This window comes from Papilio machaon, chromosome W, assembly GCF_912999745.1.
Source record: "Papilio machaon chromosome W, ilPapMach1.1, whole genome shotgun sequence".
Taxonomy (NCBI): domain Eukaryota; kingdom Metazoa; phylum Arthropoda; class Insecta; order Lepidoptera; family Papilionidae; genus Papilio; species Papilio machaon.
This window is the reverse complement of record NC_060015.1, coordinates 10,198,529-10,219,008: the sequence shown is the minus strand read 5'-3', so window position 1 is coordinate 10,219,008 and position 20,480 is coordinate 10,198,529. Positions and strand designations below refer to the sequence as shown.

Below are 20,480 nucleotides of genomic sequence, written 5' to 3'. Positions count from 1 at the left end.
AGTAACAGACATAGCGTCAATAGTAACGAAGCATCGAAAGTATGCAAAAATATCGGAACATTTGACAAAATTGAACTCTATCTCTATTTACTTAAGATACACTTTGATATATACTACATCTGTTAAATTTATTTGACGCTTTGTATTAAGATAACAGGTTGTCCAGTAAGTTCGTTCCGATTTTCAATAGGTATTTTAGAATAGACTCGAATATATTACAATTATTGAAAACATATGACATGTTTACATAACACATACATACTAAAAGAGGATAACTTCAGCCATATTTTGACAAATGGTAGGACACGATTCGTTCTTTTCTATTAGTTTTATAAAAACTGATTGACTTAATTTTTGTCGAAATAAATAAGACGTTTTGCTATAAAATCGAACAAATATAATTTAAAAGACGTATGCCAAAACTTAAGGGCCTTTAAAATTTCCCTTAAAAATGGGCACGAACTTATCGGACAACCCAACATTTTTCTTCTTATTATTATAATAACGCTTAAAATTTATAAATTTACGATACATGACAGATACCTAATCTATATATATATAAAAGAAAGTCGTGTTAGTTACACTGTTTATAACTCAAGTTCGGTCGAACTGATTTAGCTGAAAATTGATGGGGGGGTGGTAGCTTAGAACTAGGAGACGGACATAGGAACTTTTTATCTTGTGAGCATTTTTTTTATTCCGCGCGGACGAAGTCGCGGGTAAAAGCTAGTAAGTAATATCAAATTTTACTCTGTCACAGTATGTGCTAGTTTCAGTGTTTTACTATTTTCGCCGCAGTACGTAAGTTTAATGGTTCGAATCCCAGGCTTACAAGGTTTTTATTTTTCAATATTATCGATCACATATAGAGCTTGATTTTTTTAATGAAAAGGAAAAATCTGGTAATGTACTTAGAATATGTTTTTTTTCTTAACAAAAACAATTTTAAATTTTTATTTTTGGGGTATTAAATATTTAAATAAAATTAATAACGGTTAGGGTCGGCCATCTCGGGATAAAGCGAGTGGGCGGAGAGTGTTTTCACTTGTCATTGCGGTCATTGAAATTTAATTCTACTCGTATATCCATATCCTTGAAATACACTTTGAAAGTATACAACTTCTGTTAAATTAATTGATAATTTGTATCAAAATATTTTTCTCTTACTGTTAGGTATCTTCAGTCCGGTTGCAGTAGAATTTTCCAAGCATAGATTTATTACACGTATTAGATGTCGCCTGTGACTTAGTCCGCGCGGAATTTAATGACGAAACTTACAATAATAAACGTGAACAATAAAAAAACATGCTAATGACGTCTCGGTTAAAAAAAGGGACAAGGAATATTGTGGTTCCTTAATTTTTAAAGATATCGAATAGTAATCAATAATTGTTGCGATAAAGTTCAATTTTATATAACGCTTTGATAATAAAATTAAAAACCTTAAAAAAAAGGAAAAAATTAACAAAGTTTGGGATTCGAATCGCCATAACTGCGTATTACAGCGAACAGTTAAGCCGTAAGGACAAACTGGCATATATGGTGACAAATTAAAATTTGATATTGCTTATCTATCTAGTATCTGTGATGCGGGACGTAAACTTGTAGTAAATAGCAAAAAAATGTTTTGATATAAAATGTCAAATTAATTTAACAGATGTAGTAAATTTCAAAGTGTATCTTAAGTAAATAGAGATAGAGTTCAATTTTGTCTAATGTTCCGATATTTTTGCATACTTTCGATGCTTCGTTACTATTGACGCTATGTCTGTTACTATAATTATGGGCACTTTGAATGTACTCATATATATGACGATGTGAACGCTTCGATGTTTTTGAGCAGAGTGGATGCTTCAATTAATTTGATAACTTTGGTTGTACTTATATAATTGATCACTTTAGGTGTTCCTATATATTTGGATATCTTGACTGCCACTATATTTATGAAGCTGACTGTACTATAAATATTATTTTTATATGAATGAACATCAATTAAATGACCATAAAATGTTAATCTTATACAAGAACAATAACTAAATGAATTATATCTTAATTCAATACTGTATATTGATGTTTATGAATATTTATTAGTCCAATTTGCATTGTAAAGAGAGGTGATAGAATGCTAACTGGATGTCTGACTGGTCATAAAAATCATACTTAGACTATTATTACGAATGTTCCATTTTTAAATCCCTAATTCAAATAAAAGGATAGCTGTTAATTTTTCCTAGTACTTTAAAACGATTTGATTGTCAATAGAATTGTGAATTGTGCAATTGTGCCCTTTACGCACTCAATAATACTTAAAATGCACCCGAAGTTTTCGTTTGATATTTATATCAATTTAGTATTATTATTGAGGCCCGTCTCGAGTATACATCAGCACTAATTATACTCCATATATTCCTTAAACACGAGAATTAACCCCAATTGAGGGATCGCTCTATTTAAATTACTGTACTACACAACTTTGTGGAAGCGTGTGACGTGTCATTGTAATCTATGTGTCGTAGTGACAGATGGAACATAACAAGAGTAACATTACAGAATAATGTTTAATCTGTACCATTGTGGAACATGATGGAACAGATTAAGAATTTGAAATATCATTTAAAATTATTAACCAATGTTTGTCCTCTGCAGGAATAACTTTTTTAATGTGACGGAAACTTTTTTTTTCTAACTGGCCAGTATATTTTTAATATTACAATTTATAAATAATAAAAATTGTAATCCATTGAACGTTCTTCGTAATTTTTTAATAAGTAACATTCTTATTTTTTTCTTTTAATTTCAGAATTACAATTCTGATTTAATCAACAATCGAAATCTTGCTAATATTATAAATGAATGGATGGATGGATGTTTGTTTGAAGGTTTCTCCGAAACGGCGTAACGGATCTTGATGAATTTCGACACATATGTAGAAAATAGTCTGGTCATAGGCTACTTATAAAGTTTTTTTAATGCCGCAAGGACAGAGTCACGGGCGACAGCTAGTTATATATAACAGGATATTATAAAAATATAAATCTATCAACTTACCCTAGGCTTAACGGTAGTTTTTATTTAATTATCCAACATGTGTAATCCAGTATTTAAAAGGAACTACAACATTTTAATAGCTGCAAACATAACCTTGGAATACGTAATTAAAAAGTGACAGAATCAAATGCCACTTTATCACAAGCCAATTAGAAAAGTGGATTTTTGGCATTATGCAATGAATGTTTTGTCCTAGAATCGACTTGTTATTCAGGAAATAAAGCTTTTAAATCTATAATTACTAATTAAATATGACTATTAAAAGAATTCGACGGAGAAAGATCAAAAAGTCCGCTTCCTGTTTTTTTTTTAAATTAGAATTACGTTATAGTCTGATTTATTGCTTGAGATAGACTTTTATCGTACACTTTAACTATTTCTTAATAAAGTTTCAATAAATAAATACATTCTCATCAAATTAAACTAGGTAATTCTTTCTTTTTTTTTGTAAATTTATGTGAATTTGGAATTGAACTGAAACTCTTCAAACAACAGCTGGGCATAATCGTTGTGCTGTAGGAACATCATAATATTAATAATTTTTAAATAAAATGAATAAATTAAAGAGTTATGTTAAAACATGACGGAATAATATTCTCGTATTTGAACGACTCCCGCCCGCCATCTTTAAAAACAATGAGCGTTATTGTCTCTTCTTAATTCCATTTTTAAAAAAATAATCCATTTCGCATTTCATACTGAAAGGCATTCTTTTACGTACGAGCGAATTCCAACCTTATTTTTATTCTGTTAGTTTACATTTTCATCTGTCATTGATTGTGCAGCTGAATTCTTGAAGTGTTGATAGTTAAAACAAATATGAACTTTTGTCAATTGTGATAAGATTGAAAACTGTTTGTTTATAAATTAACAAGCGGCGCATGTGTGGAAGTGTGGGACGGGTAGAGTATAAGAAAGGGAAGGGTCGAGTTGGATTCACGACTCGACGATGTGTCTGTCTGTTTATTATGATAATTATTACGCGATGACAAAATTGAATTATTGTTCAACATTAATTTTTAACAAAATACAAAATGGCATGCTCTCTTGCGAAACACGCCTCGATCTTGTAACACATAAATCTTTATTTGTCTTAAATAAATATAATACTTTAAGAAAAACCTGCGATAAGTCTGTAATTTAGACTACAAATTATCTTATTATTTTGAATTTATTATCAAAACCATTATCGATCAATGCAATCCCGTTAATTTTTATCTCAATTTATCCTTTAAATTCGTTATTCTTGGATAAAAAGCTAAGTAAAGGTTACAGAAATCGCATCGGCTTTCTTTCCTATCCTAAGTTTCCCCTTAATCTCAGTAAGAAACGATTAAATAACAATAATAAGAGACATGTATGAAGCAAATTCAGAGGATCTGTCCATAAGAGGACTAATGCCGTCCGTCTGTCATGTCCGAGCTACTGGGTCCATGTACGGTGCATTAATTGTTACTTACAATTGTAAATTGGCGATTTATACGTTCCTAGGGTTGCCAACTTTTAAACTAAGTTTGCTGAATTCCCAAGGGAATTGAATTTGGTTTAACTTAAACTAAGTAAAATTAGGTCTATACTAAAAATATATAAAAAATCGAGAGATTTGTATTTTTATATTTAACGTATTTCAAAAATTATTAGATTGATTTCGAAAATTTTTTTGTCATTGGAAAGCTACATTATCATTAAGGAACTTAGACTATATTTATAACTAGATTTTTTTTAATTTCACGTCGATGAAGTCGCGGGCAACAGCTAGTGTATCATTGCAGCAACTATGTTTGGATAATCCTAAGCTTCAAGCTAAGTTTTGTTGCTTGCTTCATAATTTAGTTTGTTATAAACTTTTTTAATATAACTTTAAGGTTATGAATGAACTTTGTTTCTTGTACCATAATCTGTCACAAAAGCAAATAATCCTAAGTCCAATTAAAGGTTCTCAAATGAATAAATATTAAAGTATCGGTGCATAAATAATTATAAAAAATATACTTTCTAGTAAAGCATTGTTAATGACAACACAATTTAGTAGGGTTATCATAGACAATGGCAGGAAAGCGCTAACGGTCCTAACTAGGAAAGTAGTGTCGCGGTTCCTGCGTCAGGTGTGACTTACGACTTAGTGTGTCATTACCTTTATATATGCATTATTTTATATGTATTTAAATTATATATTTTCTATTTGTAACTCCTTAATTAGTGGATGAATTTTAATGCTTAGATTTTTATGAATTTTTGTTACTGAATTCTTCATTGTTAATTTTTCAAATATGACAAAACTATTCCAAAGTTAGACTTGACCAAACTTATTGACACCAATTCAGGTTATAAATAAAAAAGGTTTTTCAACACGAAACCAAATCAAATCTCATTAATCCAGACATTTGATATTTTTAAAATGATTTATTCTAAGTTTTAAATATTCAACTGTCAGTTAACTTCTTATCGATTTACGGTATAATAAAGATTATTAAAAACGTAAGAAACTCATTGGATCTGTCTCTATGCTTTGATGACCATAAATAAACGCCAACTTTTTGTAGAATCGAGTCGCGGTATCAAGGGCCGCTCGTTTCGATCCATAATCTCGCATTCAATGCATTTTTGTATGTTTTGAAAATAACTAACTTTATCAATTTACTTGTACAAAACATATCTCCAGAACAGCTCAACAGACCTCGATTAAAACAAGTAGAGATCTTAGTCTGGAAGATCACATAGGATACTATTAAATTTTTTTTATTCGCGCAGACGATGTCATTGGCAACAGCTAGTACTTTATAAAACATAACAATCTTGTTTCAAAATACAAACAATAAAGAATATGTCTTGAACTGGAAACTGTTTAAACGCTTATTTATTTATGATTAAGTATAAAGATTTGAAAGATGGAATCTTAAATTAGTCCGACCTGCTCGGCTTCGAATCCGCGACCGTCGAAACAAATATGGTATAATAAAAGACAACGAATGCTAGAATAATATATTGTTATTTCAGTCTACGTAATCTTATTTGTCTGTGGAAATTCTACAGATGCACATAATTTGATGTTATTTTTTGTTTAAGAGCAATTCAGTTTCAATAGATGGCGCCACTAATGATAATGCATAGAACTGGCACATATTGGCGCCGCGATTTATTTATGAAAAAATGTATCGAATAGAGTTGTCTTTTGTTTATTTTCATTATTCCTTCTTGTGTGTGTTTTTTCTTCACGTTGTAACGAGTTTGTTTTGTATAAAGTTTTTATTTTTACGTTTCGTAGTGTATTGTTATATATTAATAAGTTGTGTATCAAGAATAAACAGTCTCTTTTATCAAAGTAAAGTGTCGTGTTTCATTGAACAAACATTTTGGTGCCGAAACCAGGGAAAACACGAATCGAACTAAAGTGAAAATATTAATGTTGTGATTGTTTTACGTGAACGTTGAACATTAAAAATGTCTGAAATATTAAAAGTGTGTCTACGGCGACAAGAGGAGTTATTTGAGCGGGTTAGTAAAGCGCAAATTAATTACAAAAAGACATCTAAAGATCGGCTTACAGTGACATATATTGAAACAAAAAAAGAGGCGTTAGATAAATTGTGGGAGTCATTCTTAAGTAATCATAACGAGATTGTTGCCTCTGTAGAGAAGTCTGATAAATCTAAACTTAGTTATTTTGCCGAAGATATGTATTCAGAGTTTGAGAATATTTATGAAACTTATACAATAAAATTAAAAGATGATCTGCAGATATACCAGCCGACTTCATTTGTGAGAGCGTCTAATAATCAACCCAGTACTGTTGCGACCTCTAGCGATGTGAAGTTACCGACAATTCATTTGCCAAGATTTTCTTGCGGATACGAAAATTGGGAAACTTTCTATGATATGTTTGTGTCGTTAATTCATAACAATTCTACACTAACCGCTGCTCAAAAACTGCATTATTTGAAGAGTTGCTTAACTGGCGAAGCGGAAATTCTGCTTAAAAATCTATCTACAACAGATGTGAATTATAATGAGGCGTGGAGCCAGTTGGTTCGACGATACAACAATAAACGCTTCAATACCAATGAAGTTATGAAACGTTTGTTTTCCCAAAAGAATTTAACGAGTGAGTCGCCCGCTGCTTTAAAACAACTTTTAGATACGACATCTTCCTGTTTAAAATCATTGCAAAATTTCGAGATAGATACAAGTGCATGGGACGCTATTATAATTTATTTGGTAGTAACAAGAGTAGATGCAGAGACAAGAAAGTTATGGGAGTTAGAAGTGAGCCGAGTACATTCAGACAGTGAAGCAGATACTTTACCTACCTGGGAGGAGCTGAAGAGATTTATCGAGACTAGATTCAGAACGTTAGAGATGTTGGAGTCATCAAATCATTACAACAGCAGACCAGTTAAAACAACACAACATAACAACACTACGAGACAAATTACAAAGCAGAAATCATTTCATTCATCAGTGGAAGAGGAGAAGAGAGATTACATCTGTGTCATGTGTTCCGGACAACACTTATTGTATCAGTGTAAGCAATTTTCAGCACAAACCCCAGAGAAGAGAACTGAGTATGTACAATCAAATCATTTGTGCTTCAATTGCTTATCACCTAATCACAGCGTGAAGAATTGCTACTCAACTACGAGCTGTCGTCGATGTGCCCGACGACATCATACATTACTGCATTATGAGAGAACATCTAACCGAGAAGAGAGATCAACTACAGAGGAATCTTCAAGTAATACACACGATAACACTTCGACTGAAGTTAGAGAGAGGAGTAAACAACTTGAGAGGAATGTTGTAGCCCATTTTACTAATGAGAGTCACCTGAGCAGAGTGTTACTGGCTACAGCTATGGTCAAAATCAAATCAACTACAGGTTATTCACAAATAGTTAGAGCTTTGATTGACCAAGGATCTGAAGCGTCATTTATAACTGAAGCCACAGCACAATTCCTGAACTTAAAGCGAGATTCAGTGAACTGTGTTATATCAGGAGTTGGAGAAGGTCAAACACAAGCGAAGAGTATGGCTTCTTTTGAGATCGTATCTTTACGTAACCCAGAGTTTTCTATCCAAGTCAATGCGTTCGTGTTGAAGAGGTTGACTTCATTTATACCGTCCCGAGACTCATCTATACATGATTGGCAAGAGATCACAAACTTACCTTTGGCTGACCCTACCTACAGTACACCTGGACGAATAGACATTATTCTAGGTGCTGAAATCTACGGAGAAATTCTACTGGATGGTTTTCTGAAACATTCCGAGTCATCTGGACCAGTTGCACAAAACACGCAATTGGGCTGGATATTATCTGGAAAAATAAAAAATGAGTTAGTGCAAGAAAATCGCAATATTATCAGCATGCATATACAACCAAAGGAAGATGAGCTTTTAAAACAATTCTGGGAGATAGAAAGAGAACCTGAAAGTATCAAAAAGAGAAAGACAAAAGAGGAATTAAGATGTGAAGAAATTTACGAACAAACAACATATAGAAACAGTGAAGGGCGTTACGTCGTCAGATTACCTTTTAAAAGTCCTAATCCAGAATGTCTAAATGGTCAATCAAAAGATATAGCGCTACGAAGGTTCAAATCATTAGAGAAGAAATTACTTAAAAATACAAAGCTACAAGAAGAGTACAAAAACGCGATAGAGGATTATTTACAGCAAAATCACATGAGAAAAATAACTGATGAGAGAGAGTTATGTGATAATCACGTCGTTTATCTACCACACCATGCAGTCATTAGAGATGATAAACAGACTACCCGAGTAAGAGTGGTGTTCGACGCTTCGAGCAAAGGAGTGAACAATGTGTCATTAAATGACAATCTTCTCGTCGGACCCAAATTACAAAGTGATCTACGTCATATTCTAATAAGATGGAGATGCCATAGAATTTGTATAGTTGCAGACTTAGTTAAAATGTACCGTCAAGTGGTTGTCAACGAGCAAGATACAGATTTCCAAAGAATACTATGGAGATCAAATCCACACGAACCTATTCAACATTACAATCTACTGAGACTTACCTTTGGAACATCTTGTGCGCCATACTTAGCTGTGAAGTCTTTGCAACAACTAGCAAAAGATGAGCAAACAAAATATCCACTTGCGGCATTAATCACACTGCAAGACTATTATATGGACGATTTACTTACCGGATGTGAAACAACAGAGCATGCTATGGAGATATATGAGCAAATGAATAATTTAATGAGAGCAGGTGGTTTTGAACTCCAAAAATGGTGCAGCAACAGCGAAGACTTACTGGAACACATCTGTAAAGATATTCAAAGAGACAATCAGTTAATACAATTTAAATCTAATGATAGCATAAAAGTATTAGGTCTTACCTGGAATAAAACAAATGATAACTTTCAGTATCATTTTCAACTACCTAAAAGTAATGAGACTGGAGAATACGTAACTAAAAGAAAAGTACTGTCTGAGATAGCGCGTCTTTACGATCCTATGGGCTGGATAGCATCCATCGTCGTTAGAGCGAAGATTTTTATACAGAAACTGTGGATAGCAAAATTATCATGGGATGAGAGACTCACCCCACAATTATTACACGAGTGGCAACAATTCAAAGAGGACCTACCAAAATTAGAGAAGATCGTCATTCCGAGGTGGTTTCACGTCAGTATCGGAGATAATGTAGAACTACATACATTCGCTGATGCATCTCAGTCAGCTTATGCAGCAGCGGTGTATTTAAAATCGACCAGCAAAGATGGTAGCATAGCCGTCAACCTTGTCACTGCTAAAACGAAGGTAGCGCCAGTGGAGAAGAAGATATCAATCCCACGCCTGGAACTGTGTGCAGCGCTACTAGCTGCAAAATTAGTATACGAAGTGTCCCAAGTCATGAATATTCCTAAGGGCAAAATATACGCGTGGTCTGATAGCACGATAGTTTTGGCATGGATAGCAGGAGAGCCGAGTCGATGGACGACTTTTGTGAGCAATAGAACATCTGAGATCCTTACCATGCTGGAACCAGAGCAGTGGAGACACGTAGCTACAGATCAGAATCCAGCTGATAGCGCGTCTAGAGGACTGAAAGTAACAGAGTTAATAGGTAACAAATTGTGGTGGCATGGTCCAAATTGGCTGAATCAAGAAACTTATGAACAGAACACAAGCAATAATTTTGAGACTACAGAAGAGGCAAAACCAATTAAAGCACTAACTACTACTACTAAAGATCAGGAAGAATTTATTTGGACGAGATTTTCAACATTACCTAAAATGCTAAAGGTGTTGTCTTATTGCAAAAAGTTTTCATATTTGAGACTACCAAAGGAACAACGAAATATTTCTTTTAAAATTGTGAGTCGAGAGGAAACAGAGGCTATATTAAAATATTGTATAAAAGAGACACAGAAGATGTATTTCGAAGATGACATTAATCGTTTAAGAGCGGGGCAAAGTGTATCACAGAAGAGTCAACTACTTACCTTTCACCCAGTTATCGATGAAACTGGACTTTTGAGAGTAGGAGGCAGAATTCAAGAGGCTCAAGTTGATTATAAAAGACGTCATCCAGTTATTTTACCCAGTGGAAGTCACATCACTAAATTAATAATTGAAGACGCACTTAAAAAAACACTTCATGGAGGACCACAACTAATGTTAAACTATTTGAGATTGAAGTACTGGATACTTAAAGCTTCCGGAAGTGAGACTTAACGAGACTTCGAGACGAGGCCGTTCAAAATTGCTGGTGTCGATGTCACAGGATTTATTAACTTATATAAGGATTTTCACCAAAGAAGGAGCCTGAAATCGATATTGTTTTAATAAGAGACAACAACATACCCCCAGCCAAATGGTGGTTGGGCAGGATCATTGAGAAGCATACCGGAAAAGATAACGTTACGCGAGTCGTATCTATTAAAACCAAAAATGGAATTTGTAAGAGACCATGTAATAAGCTATGTTTTTTGCCAAAAGACACAGAGTAGAGTCAATTATTAATTTCATTGTGTGTTTTAATTTATTTGCTTTAATTTTTTTTCTTCTTATATCGAGTCGAGTTTTATTTTATCATTCATATATCTTATTGTATAGAGTTTAGTGTTATTTTATCATTTATATTCCTTGTTATATAGAGACTAGTGTTGTGATTAATATTCTTTGCATATTTTTGTTACTTAAGCATAGATTGCCATGGTGGGCGGTGATTATTTTGTTTTGTGTATTAGAGATTTTGAGTTTAAATAGAGATGTAAAGGACTGTTCGTCCTTTGGTGGGCGGGATGTTTAAGAGCAATTCAGTTTCAATAGATGGCGCCACTAATGATAATGCATAGAACTGGCACATATTGGCGCCGCGATTTATTTATGAAAAAATGTATCGAATAGAGTTGTCTTTTGTTTATTTTCATTATTCTTTTCTTGTGTGTGTTTTTTCTTCACGTTGTAACGAGTTTGTTTTGTATAAAGTTTTATTTTTACGTTTCGTAGTGTATTGTTATATATTAATAAGTTGTGTATCAAGAATAAACAGTCTCTTTTATCAAAGTAAAGTGTCGTGTTTCATTGAACAAACATTTTTTTTTTGTATTTTATTAAACATCTTATAAGAAAATGAAGTAGGCTCTTTCGTAATCAATAACTAAGTAATATTTAAGTTGTGACTTAATTATTATGACTGATGCAATGAACACTAGTTTAAACTTTAAATACCTATCTAATTGTCAAGTATAGAACCTGACAAATAATATACAGTATGATTCAAAAATCAAATAATAAACTGTCCGTTAAAATAATTTTGCACTCGATAGCTAACGTATGCTTTTCGATTTTCGATAATAACATCGTTCGAAATTTGAATGAATCACGTGACGTGAGTCAATCCCCATTGTTCCGACACAATGCTCGTACAACATTCGACCGGGTCCGAGTAAATTAGGAAATGTATTTTTTATTGGAAAGCCTTTTGGAATGACAATTGGAAGTAATATATGATACACGTACGCGGTTCCAGTTAGAACCGTGAGAGTATTTGAATGTTGCCGGCGTTCGCGGCGCGCGCCCGCCTTTGGAAATTTCACGTTTTTTTTTCTCTTGTTCTTTTTACCTTTAATGCCCCTTCATTAAGACCCCCGTCCGCACATGTGTAATGTTTACGAACAGTGTTTATTGTACCAAAAGTCAAACATTTGCATTGTTTTACGGAGAAGTGCGGCTGGAAAAATAATAATTTTTATTTATATAACACTCACGTTCGGCTCACATTGATTGTTTGGTAGTGAGTGACGTCACCTCCGCCGCCTGATAAGGCACTTCCGGTCGAAATCCTGACCGATGGGTGAATGGATGACCGAATGAACGGAACGCCGACCTCAGTCAACAGGACTATATCTTTTCCTATAAGAATTTCGCGGGGAACGAACTACTGACGCAAATACAGAACCTAAGAATTACCTACGATGAAATTAATTGTTTGAATTGTATATATATTTAAATGTATGACGTAAGTAAACAACATAGGTGACTTATCGTGGGTTTCTGAGACCGAAATCTCCATAAAAAAACAAATCTTTGTTTTGTCAAAGATAATGACAGGAATGGTGATATGTTTTATAGACATTTTGCTTTCAGAAACTCATAGTTAGTTGAAGAAAGAATTGTTAACATGATTATTTTCCTATTTAAAAATATAGACAAGTTCCAAATAACTTGTTGTTTTAGTAATTTTTTTTCAGTAGTTCCAATAAAAGTTTAATGTGAAGTAACATCATGGAAATGCATAGTTAAGCATCATCATCATCAGCTCACTATACGTCCCCACCGAGGGCTCGGAACCTACTCCAAGTTAGGGGTGACTAGGCCATAGTCAACCACGCCGGCCCAGTGCGAGTGGAGACGTCAACCAAGCTGGCCCAGTCTGAGTTGGTTGACTTCATATCATTGAATTTCTTCTCAGATATGTGCAGGTTGGATCACGATGTTTTCCTTCGCCGTTAGAACGTCGGATAATATAGTTATGTGGTTCCATGAAAATTATGATCAATGCTTTATTGTTTAAAAGTTCTTTTATGATACTATAAGAGTCAAACTTTAATATAATTACGGAAAATGAACAGTCATTACATTCGTAAACTTTTTATCAATCGTTAAATGAGGAACAAACAAATCTTATTAAATTAAAATGGAAACTTTATTATATTAAAAAAAACTAATAACTTCTAAGAATTATGTATCAAATTACATTTCGTATTATAATGTTGACCTTTACGTCAATTATTAACGTGTTTGGAAAGCCATAATAATCACTATGGCAACACTAAAATTTATATTTAAATTATTACTCTTTGTTATAAAAACTTATTGTATTGATTAATAGAAAAATCTTTATTGATTTTAAACTAATGGTGTTAAAAGTTTTTAAAATCTATTGCCACATTTTGAGTTAAGGAAGTCCCTTAACGTAGATTTATTGTGAAAAATTTAAGCGGCTCTTTGTAATTTTATGAGCTAGGTAAAATGTTTGAAAAAATCGACAATTTCAAAAAATGTGTTAAATTAAAAGCATGGCAACATTGAGCAAATTCCGTTACGATTTTAAATATTAAGTTCAAAAACTTTTATTTGTATTCTACCGTTTATATCAGAGGTGCGTACATCGTCTGTCAAAATAAAGGTCAGTTCAATTCTGGTGCGTTTCGAAACGATGTCGGATTGTTGGAGATAGGTGTATTAAGTTAAAACAAATTTATACACGAAAGCTACAGCTAGAAGTTTCTTATACTTACGTAAGTATTTTCACTTTAATTACTGTTTTTTTTTATGAGAAAATTATCTTTAAGCATTATCTAGATGTTATAATGGCCTAGTAGTCTATCTTTCTGCGGTGTTACCTTTTTATCTATAATTCTAACAGTTTCATACGACTGTACAATTAATTTTTAGCGATTTTAATTACAGTGAAATCCTACTACCGAAATAATTAAAAGTTACATATTCATTTAGTTAAATAACATATCTTTTTGTTTTAATGAAACATTTAGAATTCTATGTAATTTAAATCTAGTTTTTTGAACCTCTGTTAAATCCATAAGAGATTGTCAAACGATTCTAGTTTTATTAAAATTATTGCTTGTTAGTTGAAAAATTATTACAATTTAAAATCCTGGCAGTTGTATTAAGAGTGATTGAAAAAAAGACAAAGTTTGTACGAGCGTGTCTTAAACTTGTGACCAATTGATTTGAACGCGGAGGCTTGACGGCGGATCGTTAGAATAAAACATTTGAAAAAGTAAACGGCGATTAGAGTAAAAATGTAAACATTGTTACAAGTTTACTTTGTTTTTTGATGTTGAGCGTTTCTTCTTAGAGCTGTGAGAGCTAGCTTCAGTAATTTGATATTCTTACATAACTCTGGAACAATATAACAATCTAATAACTTTAAAAGATGTATAATTTCGTGCTAAAATAAAATAATCATTAATAGCACAATGTCTAAAATATTATAACAAAATTAAAATGGCGCTGCAACAAGTTTATTTCTCTTTTAAACCATGAAATTTTCAATTTAAACTATCTTCATTAAAGGTACAGAAATTTAAATAAAGAAAGTTGAATAGCCACAATATCCATAAATGTTTTAAACAAACTAACTCTTATATCATATGCTTTAAAATTAAATTGAAAAAGTACCAAGTGATTTCATAAAATTTTGACATCGAACGTTCGTCATATCGAAATATTTCTAAGAAATTCATAAAGGTTGTGACGATTTGAATATTAAAAACATCGGTATCCATATACTGTACAAATATTTTATATGCATGTCTTTATTTAACATATTACAATAGAACGGGACAAAACTTATGATGCATTTTATGGCTTGGTATTGTTTATAGTAGCTATACAATTTACTTTGATTCTATACGTACCTTTAACTAGTTTTTAAACTTTTTTTTTATCTTAAGCCTGACTTGGTAGTAGTATTTTCATTCTAAACTTTACACTTTAAGCTTCACTAATTTTTTTTTTATATTTTATCTTACAAATGTAAAATTATGTATTGACCACCTTTTATAGACCTTTATAAATTTCTAGAATAACTATTTCTTAATAAGTATCTTTAAATACAACTATTTTAAATAAAAATCAAGAATTTCATCATACAACATATTATTAAGATAAATTTAATTTAAAATAAATAATGTCTACGGTATTAAATATTTATCATAGAATTCCACACTACTCTGAAGTGTCACGGCTTCAAAACCGCGCGACCCGTGCGACCCTGAAATATCTAGATATAGTCCTTTATCTACACAAAGATATCTGATAGGGCTTGCGGAATGCCATTCAGAAACTTTAAGGGCCTGAGATATAAAGCTATGTTTATTACAAATAATATATTAAAAAAAATGATGCATTCAATATTTTTATACCATGAGATTTTTTATTTTTTATTACGGATAGATTGGATATTGTATTTATTAAATGATTGTGTAAAAAATCTGTAAAACAATAAACATATAGCCATACAAATAAAGATACAATATATTTGTAATTAAATTTGTAATTATTTTTTTTTTCAAAAGATTATTTTATATAATTAATTTGGTATTACGAAGATTACATTGTATTTAAGCATTCTATTTCCAAATTAATTTAACTATGTTATGTATAACAGTAATTTCTTATCTCACTTGACGTCAGATATAAACTGATGATAATAATATTCATTAACTATACTATACTACTATAATAATAATTAACCTTAATAGTGGTACTTATAGAAAATTAAGTTTATTTAAAGTTTATTGAACGTTAACCAATCAATTTAGAATCCTATTAGGAGAAGAATATAAACCACCTATTTATATAAAACTAAGTTATTTTGGTCTCTTTATTGTATTATAAAAACTAGAAACTAAATCTTATTTTACAACTTATCCTATCACTTTTAGTTAACTAATTTTAACTTGGTATTAAAAGCTTAGTAAAAACTTTAAGCTAAGAAGCTTTAGAAACTTTTCATTTATTAAATGTACTCATAATAATTGTATTTATTTACTTAATTATTTCCATTTCTTTAATATTTACACATTATTCAAGATAATTAATCTAATAGTAATGATTAGTAACAAAATAAAATAATGATTTTGGAAACTCACCTTTATCTTAAACATCCAAACACGAACGAAAATGCATTTATCAACAGAGTTACAGTATACACAATGTTTTTTTATGAATCACAAACAAAATCCAAATGTTTTGTCACTCACAGTAAAGTACACTTTCACAGATTTCCGAAAGCAATAAAAAGTTTTTCCTCGCCTCCTTACTAAACTTTATTTACGTGAACCTGAAAACAAAGTTCGTTGTATTGAAGCGCGGGAGAAATCGAAAATTATACGAAACTTATAGAGTCGGGGGACACGAAGTAGTCGCGCGCGCCTTACACACGCGACTGAAAAAAAATTGCCACATCTACGTAAGTCTCGGAAACTAAATCAAAATACCCGATAGAGAGGGACGAGTCTGCGGAGGCCCCACCCTACCCCCACCAGCGGCCGCACGCAAAAACATTCGTAAAAACCACGCGCACGACTACTCCGCGAAAATTATCAATAATGTTTATCTCATATTCAACAAAATACGTAAAACCACGGCCGTCGCCACGGCCCTGTGTTATAAAACAAATCTCACTACAATTCCGACAATGTCGAAATATTTAAAACAATATACATGAGTTTAAATTGTAAGAATCATAATAATAAACAACGAACGTGTTATTGAAAATAATCAGCGCTGCGAATGCGTTCTCGTCGCTCTTTGTTATGTGTGAAATTCGGTAACGAATTAATTTAAACAAATCGAGTCGAGTTTTCCCGCGCTCCTGTAAAATTTCGGCTACGCGTCCGGGGTCTGATGGAGCGACCGCGCGCCTCAGCCGCCAGCCCGCGAATACCGGCCTCGCTTCCAGCGCGACACACACACAACGCTTTTTTTCTTTTAATTCCGCCAAAAAACGCGTAAGAAAAGGCTCCCCAGTTTAGGGTTAACTGTGAGGTCGAGCGCTAAGATGTTCGTGTTTTTTCTTTTTTTCTTTTTATTTTACGCATATTTTGTCGTGTAATATAGTTTTAACTCTGTCGCACACTGGTAAAATCGTATTAGAATGAACGTTCTGTCTCTCTCAAATATAATTTAGCAGGGCTATAGTACAAAAAAATTTGAAATTTGACGTTTTAATCTGTGACCAGTTCAGACAGCGATTGTCACGAATTACCGCATATTTTATGCTGAACTTTCTAATTTTGTGTGATTTCAACAGTAATAATCATAGAACAGTAAGTAATCTTTCATTTTATTTACTTATATTGATTTAATCTTTACTTTTCAAGTCAAAAACAGCGTTAGAACCAAGGTCCACGTCACTTTACAAATTTGTACGTGGATTTTGTATTGTCATATTTGATCGAAAAATTATTAAAACTCTAACTTATCTTCGTAATTAGGTCACTATTTTATTGAACTTCAATCTGATAATTCCAAAATACATGTTCTTTAGTAGAAAATGTGAAAATACCGAGCTCAAAGACATGAAGACGCTCAAAAGTCCTGTTCTGGGACTCGCCACAGACAGGGATTTTGCGTCACAAAATGGCCGCCGGTAAGATAATATGGATAAGGCTATTGAAATTTATATAAGATTATTTTTAGAATGTTTTTATGTTAGTAAAATTTCGTTTTTTTATACAAATATATTTACTTATATATTTTAAACAGTGATTGGATTCTGTGCTAAAGGCAGTTTCTATAACGAATCAATTTATTAAAAAAAAATGACAGATTTTTAAATTGTCTTTCTTATGCATTTTCATTGACTTAATTGCATATTGATCATTTTATTGTTGTTAATTTTCTTAAATCCCGGATATGTTTATTTTTCACTTACTTTTTTGTTTTCAGATCGGAAGTTTCGGAAGAAAGTCGTATCCATACTATTTAGCCTTCATGGAGAAAACGTGTTAATTTTTCACTATGTTTAATAACATGTTTCTTGATATTTCTCTTCCAAACATGTATTTTTTTTCATTGTAATTAATACTTAGTTCTATGTTAATCTTGAATAATTTATAATTATAACACTTGTAAGTATATATTCTGCAAAATCTTAGTATTTCTGAGACAGTATTTTTTGTAAGAATTTTGAGTCTCATTTTTGATACATTCATACTCAAGATATGTTTAATATTACAAAGAGCCAATGTTTAAACTAGCTTGGCAATGTGTTCAAATTACTGTAAACAAAAAACGCTTTGTCCCTGACGCCGGGAATGTATTATTATCTAATGAAATATGAGACCCACTTAAGTGGCTCTTCAAGAGGTGTTTTTTTGACCAAAGTAAACAAAACTGGTTTCGTGAAAAAAAATTGTATGTAATGTGTGCCATTTGTTTTTTAATTCTATTATATATATAAGATTGTATAAAAAAAATATAATATTACATCCAGCTATTGTTTTATTTTTTATAAAAGAGAGAATAAAAGTTAAGTTTTAGGAGACCCATTTTCTTTCTCATATAACAGATACAATATAATAACAAGTCAAGCTTAAGTGGTGTGAGAAACTAAAGAAATATATCTTAATTGTAAAATCAACTGTAGTTTTACTAAAAGTTAGCTAGATTTTGAAATAAAACGTTTTTTCTGAACCTATGTCTCCAAAATTAGTGCGCAAAACCCTATCTGTGGAGAGTCCTGTAATGGGATCCACGGTTGGGCACTAATTTTGATTTTGACAGCTCACAGATAAAAGGATAAACATCGTCGTGTACCGTTCGCGAACTGGAGCGTATTTGGAGTGTTGACCTTCGACCGGTCGGCTGTTCGAAATTCAAAAACAAAATTTCTTTCTTGAACTGTAGCACCGTTTGTGGGGTTGCATTTTAGTAGATTTTTCGTGTGTCTCAAGTTCGATTCCATATTAGTCAATGGTTGATATATGTCCAATTCTATGATAAACCTTATCCATACCATGTAGGGTTCTCAATCAACACTAAAAGAAACATGATCGTCAATTATTATTATTTTTTATTTTTTACTATTTGTAAACCACGTTTAAAGGTTTGTAAATTGCCTTGCGAACAATCGTTTGTACAAGTAAATTTTGGATAATTAGTTGCTATACAGAACAAGATATTACATACTTCTTTCAATGTTCATTGTATCCGATGCTTCCTATAGTAATCTTTATGATAATTCTGAGAGCAATTAATTGCTTTTTCTGTCGTAAATAATTTCTCCAGCGGAAGCGCCGGCTCCGACTTATGACTGGTTATAGTTTTTTAATCGAATCTCATACTCAAAACCTGCCTGATGCGATTTAAAGGAATTGTTTTTAATAACAATTGAAATTGTTTTTGAGGTCAGCGGTGTGAGAATTCAATTGATTCGTCAACACAAGTATAAAGTTAAGTAATACATATTTACATATTGTCTTATAAAGTGGTGAAAGTTAAGACAATATTTTTTTTTTATAAGAGAAGGGGGCAAACGAGCAGCGGGAACACCAAGCTGTTCATCGACGCCCATGGACATCTGCAATACCAGAGGAATCGCAGATGCGTTGCCGGCCTTTGAGATGGTGTTAATTAATGTAAAAAATGGTTCATTATTCATTTGTCTGAAAGCAACTGCAGTAGTGGTTGATACCAACAACATCTTGTTAGTCGAATCGGCTCTTCGGATGCAAAACCACGACCACACAGAAGACAAGGGTTAAGTGGAAGTAATTTCTGATTTCGTCTGATGAGTGTGTGTGCTGAAGGCCTCATTTTCGTTCGCTTTCCCTTTCTACACTTCTCTTATAAGGTAAATGCCTATGGTGTCTATGGGCAGCAGTCGCTTCGCTGTTTCGGCGAGTTCAGTTGGCCGCTTGCTCGTTTACCACCTTATGACATAAAAGAAAATCAGTTCAGTTTATGATTAGGGAAGTGTTACCACCTACCATAGTAATACTTATTGCAACTAGTAACTAGAAGTGTATCACGTTTCCTCTATTAACTGATGTCACTAACTTTTATCTCTTTCCTATCCATCAGCAGTCAAATAACTGGACTATAAATTGTTGAATCTGTACTTCTTTACTAATATAATAAAGAAGAATGATTTTATTTTTTGTTTGCATTCAATAGGATCCGAACACTCAATACACCGGGAGACATAGGCTGTATTAATTGCTATATTTCTTTTAATTCCGCACGTACGAAGTCGCGGGCAACAGCCAGTCCTAAATAATAAGTTATGTTTTGCATTTTTATCCTTTAAAACACAATATTCGGCTATGTCATCACGGTTTAAGCATTCCATGAACTAAAAGGTCACAGCTGCAAAGTTTTGTAATTGATTATTCAGAATTTTAAGACGATTTTACATAATTAAA

The 20,480-nt window shown here is 32.4% G+C and overlaps 2 protein-coding genes across 2 annotated transcripts in view; one reads left to right on the top strand and one right to left on the bottom strand.

Annotated features, from left to right (window-relative positions):
• LOC123723395 overlaps positions 1–16,886 on the bottom strand; it is an 89,274-nt gene extending 72,388 nt beyond the window's left edge. The window contains exons 1-2 of the mRNA XM_045685962.1: positions 16,818–16,886; positions 16,203–16,393 (exon numbers count right to left, since the gene is read on the bottom strand). The gene's annotated coding sequence lies outside the window, so the exon portion shown is untranslated. The remainder of the gene's footprint in view (positions 1–16,202; positions 16,394–16,817) is intronic.
• Positions 7,900–10,752, top strand: LOC106713371. Its single transcript, XM_045685706.1, has one exon. The coding sequence runs from the start codon at positions 7,900–7,902 to the stop codon at positions 10,750–10,752; it is 2,853 nt and encodes a 950-aa protein (XP_045541662.1).
• Positions 16,887–20,480: the final 3,594 nt, after the last annotated feature.

Bases quoted from the DNA above. Each gene is read 5' to 3' on its own strand.
- LOC106713371 (XM_045685706.1), top strand. From the start codon at position 7,900: ATGGTCAAAATCAAATCAACTACAGGTTATTCACAAATAGTTAGAGCT.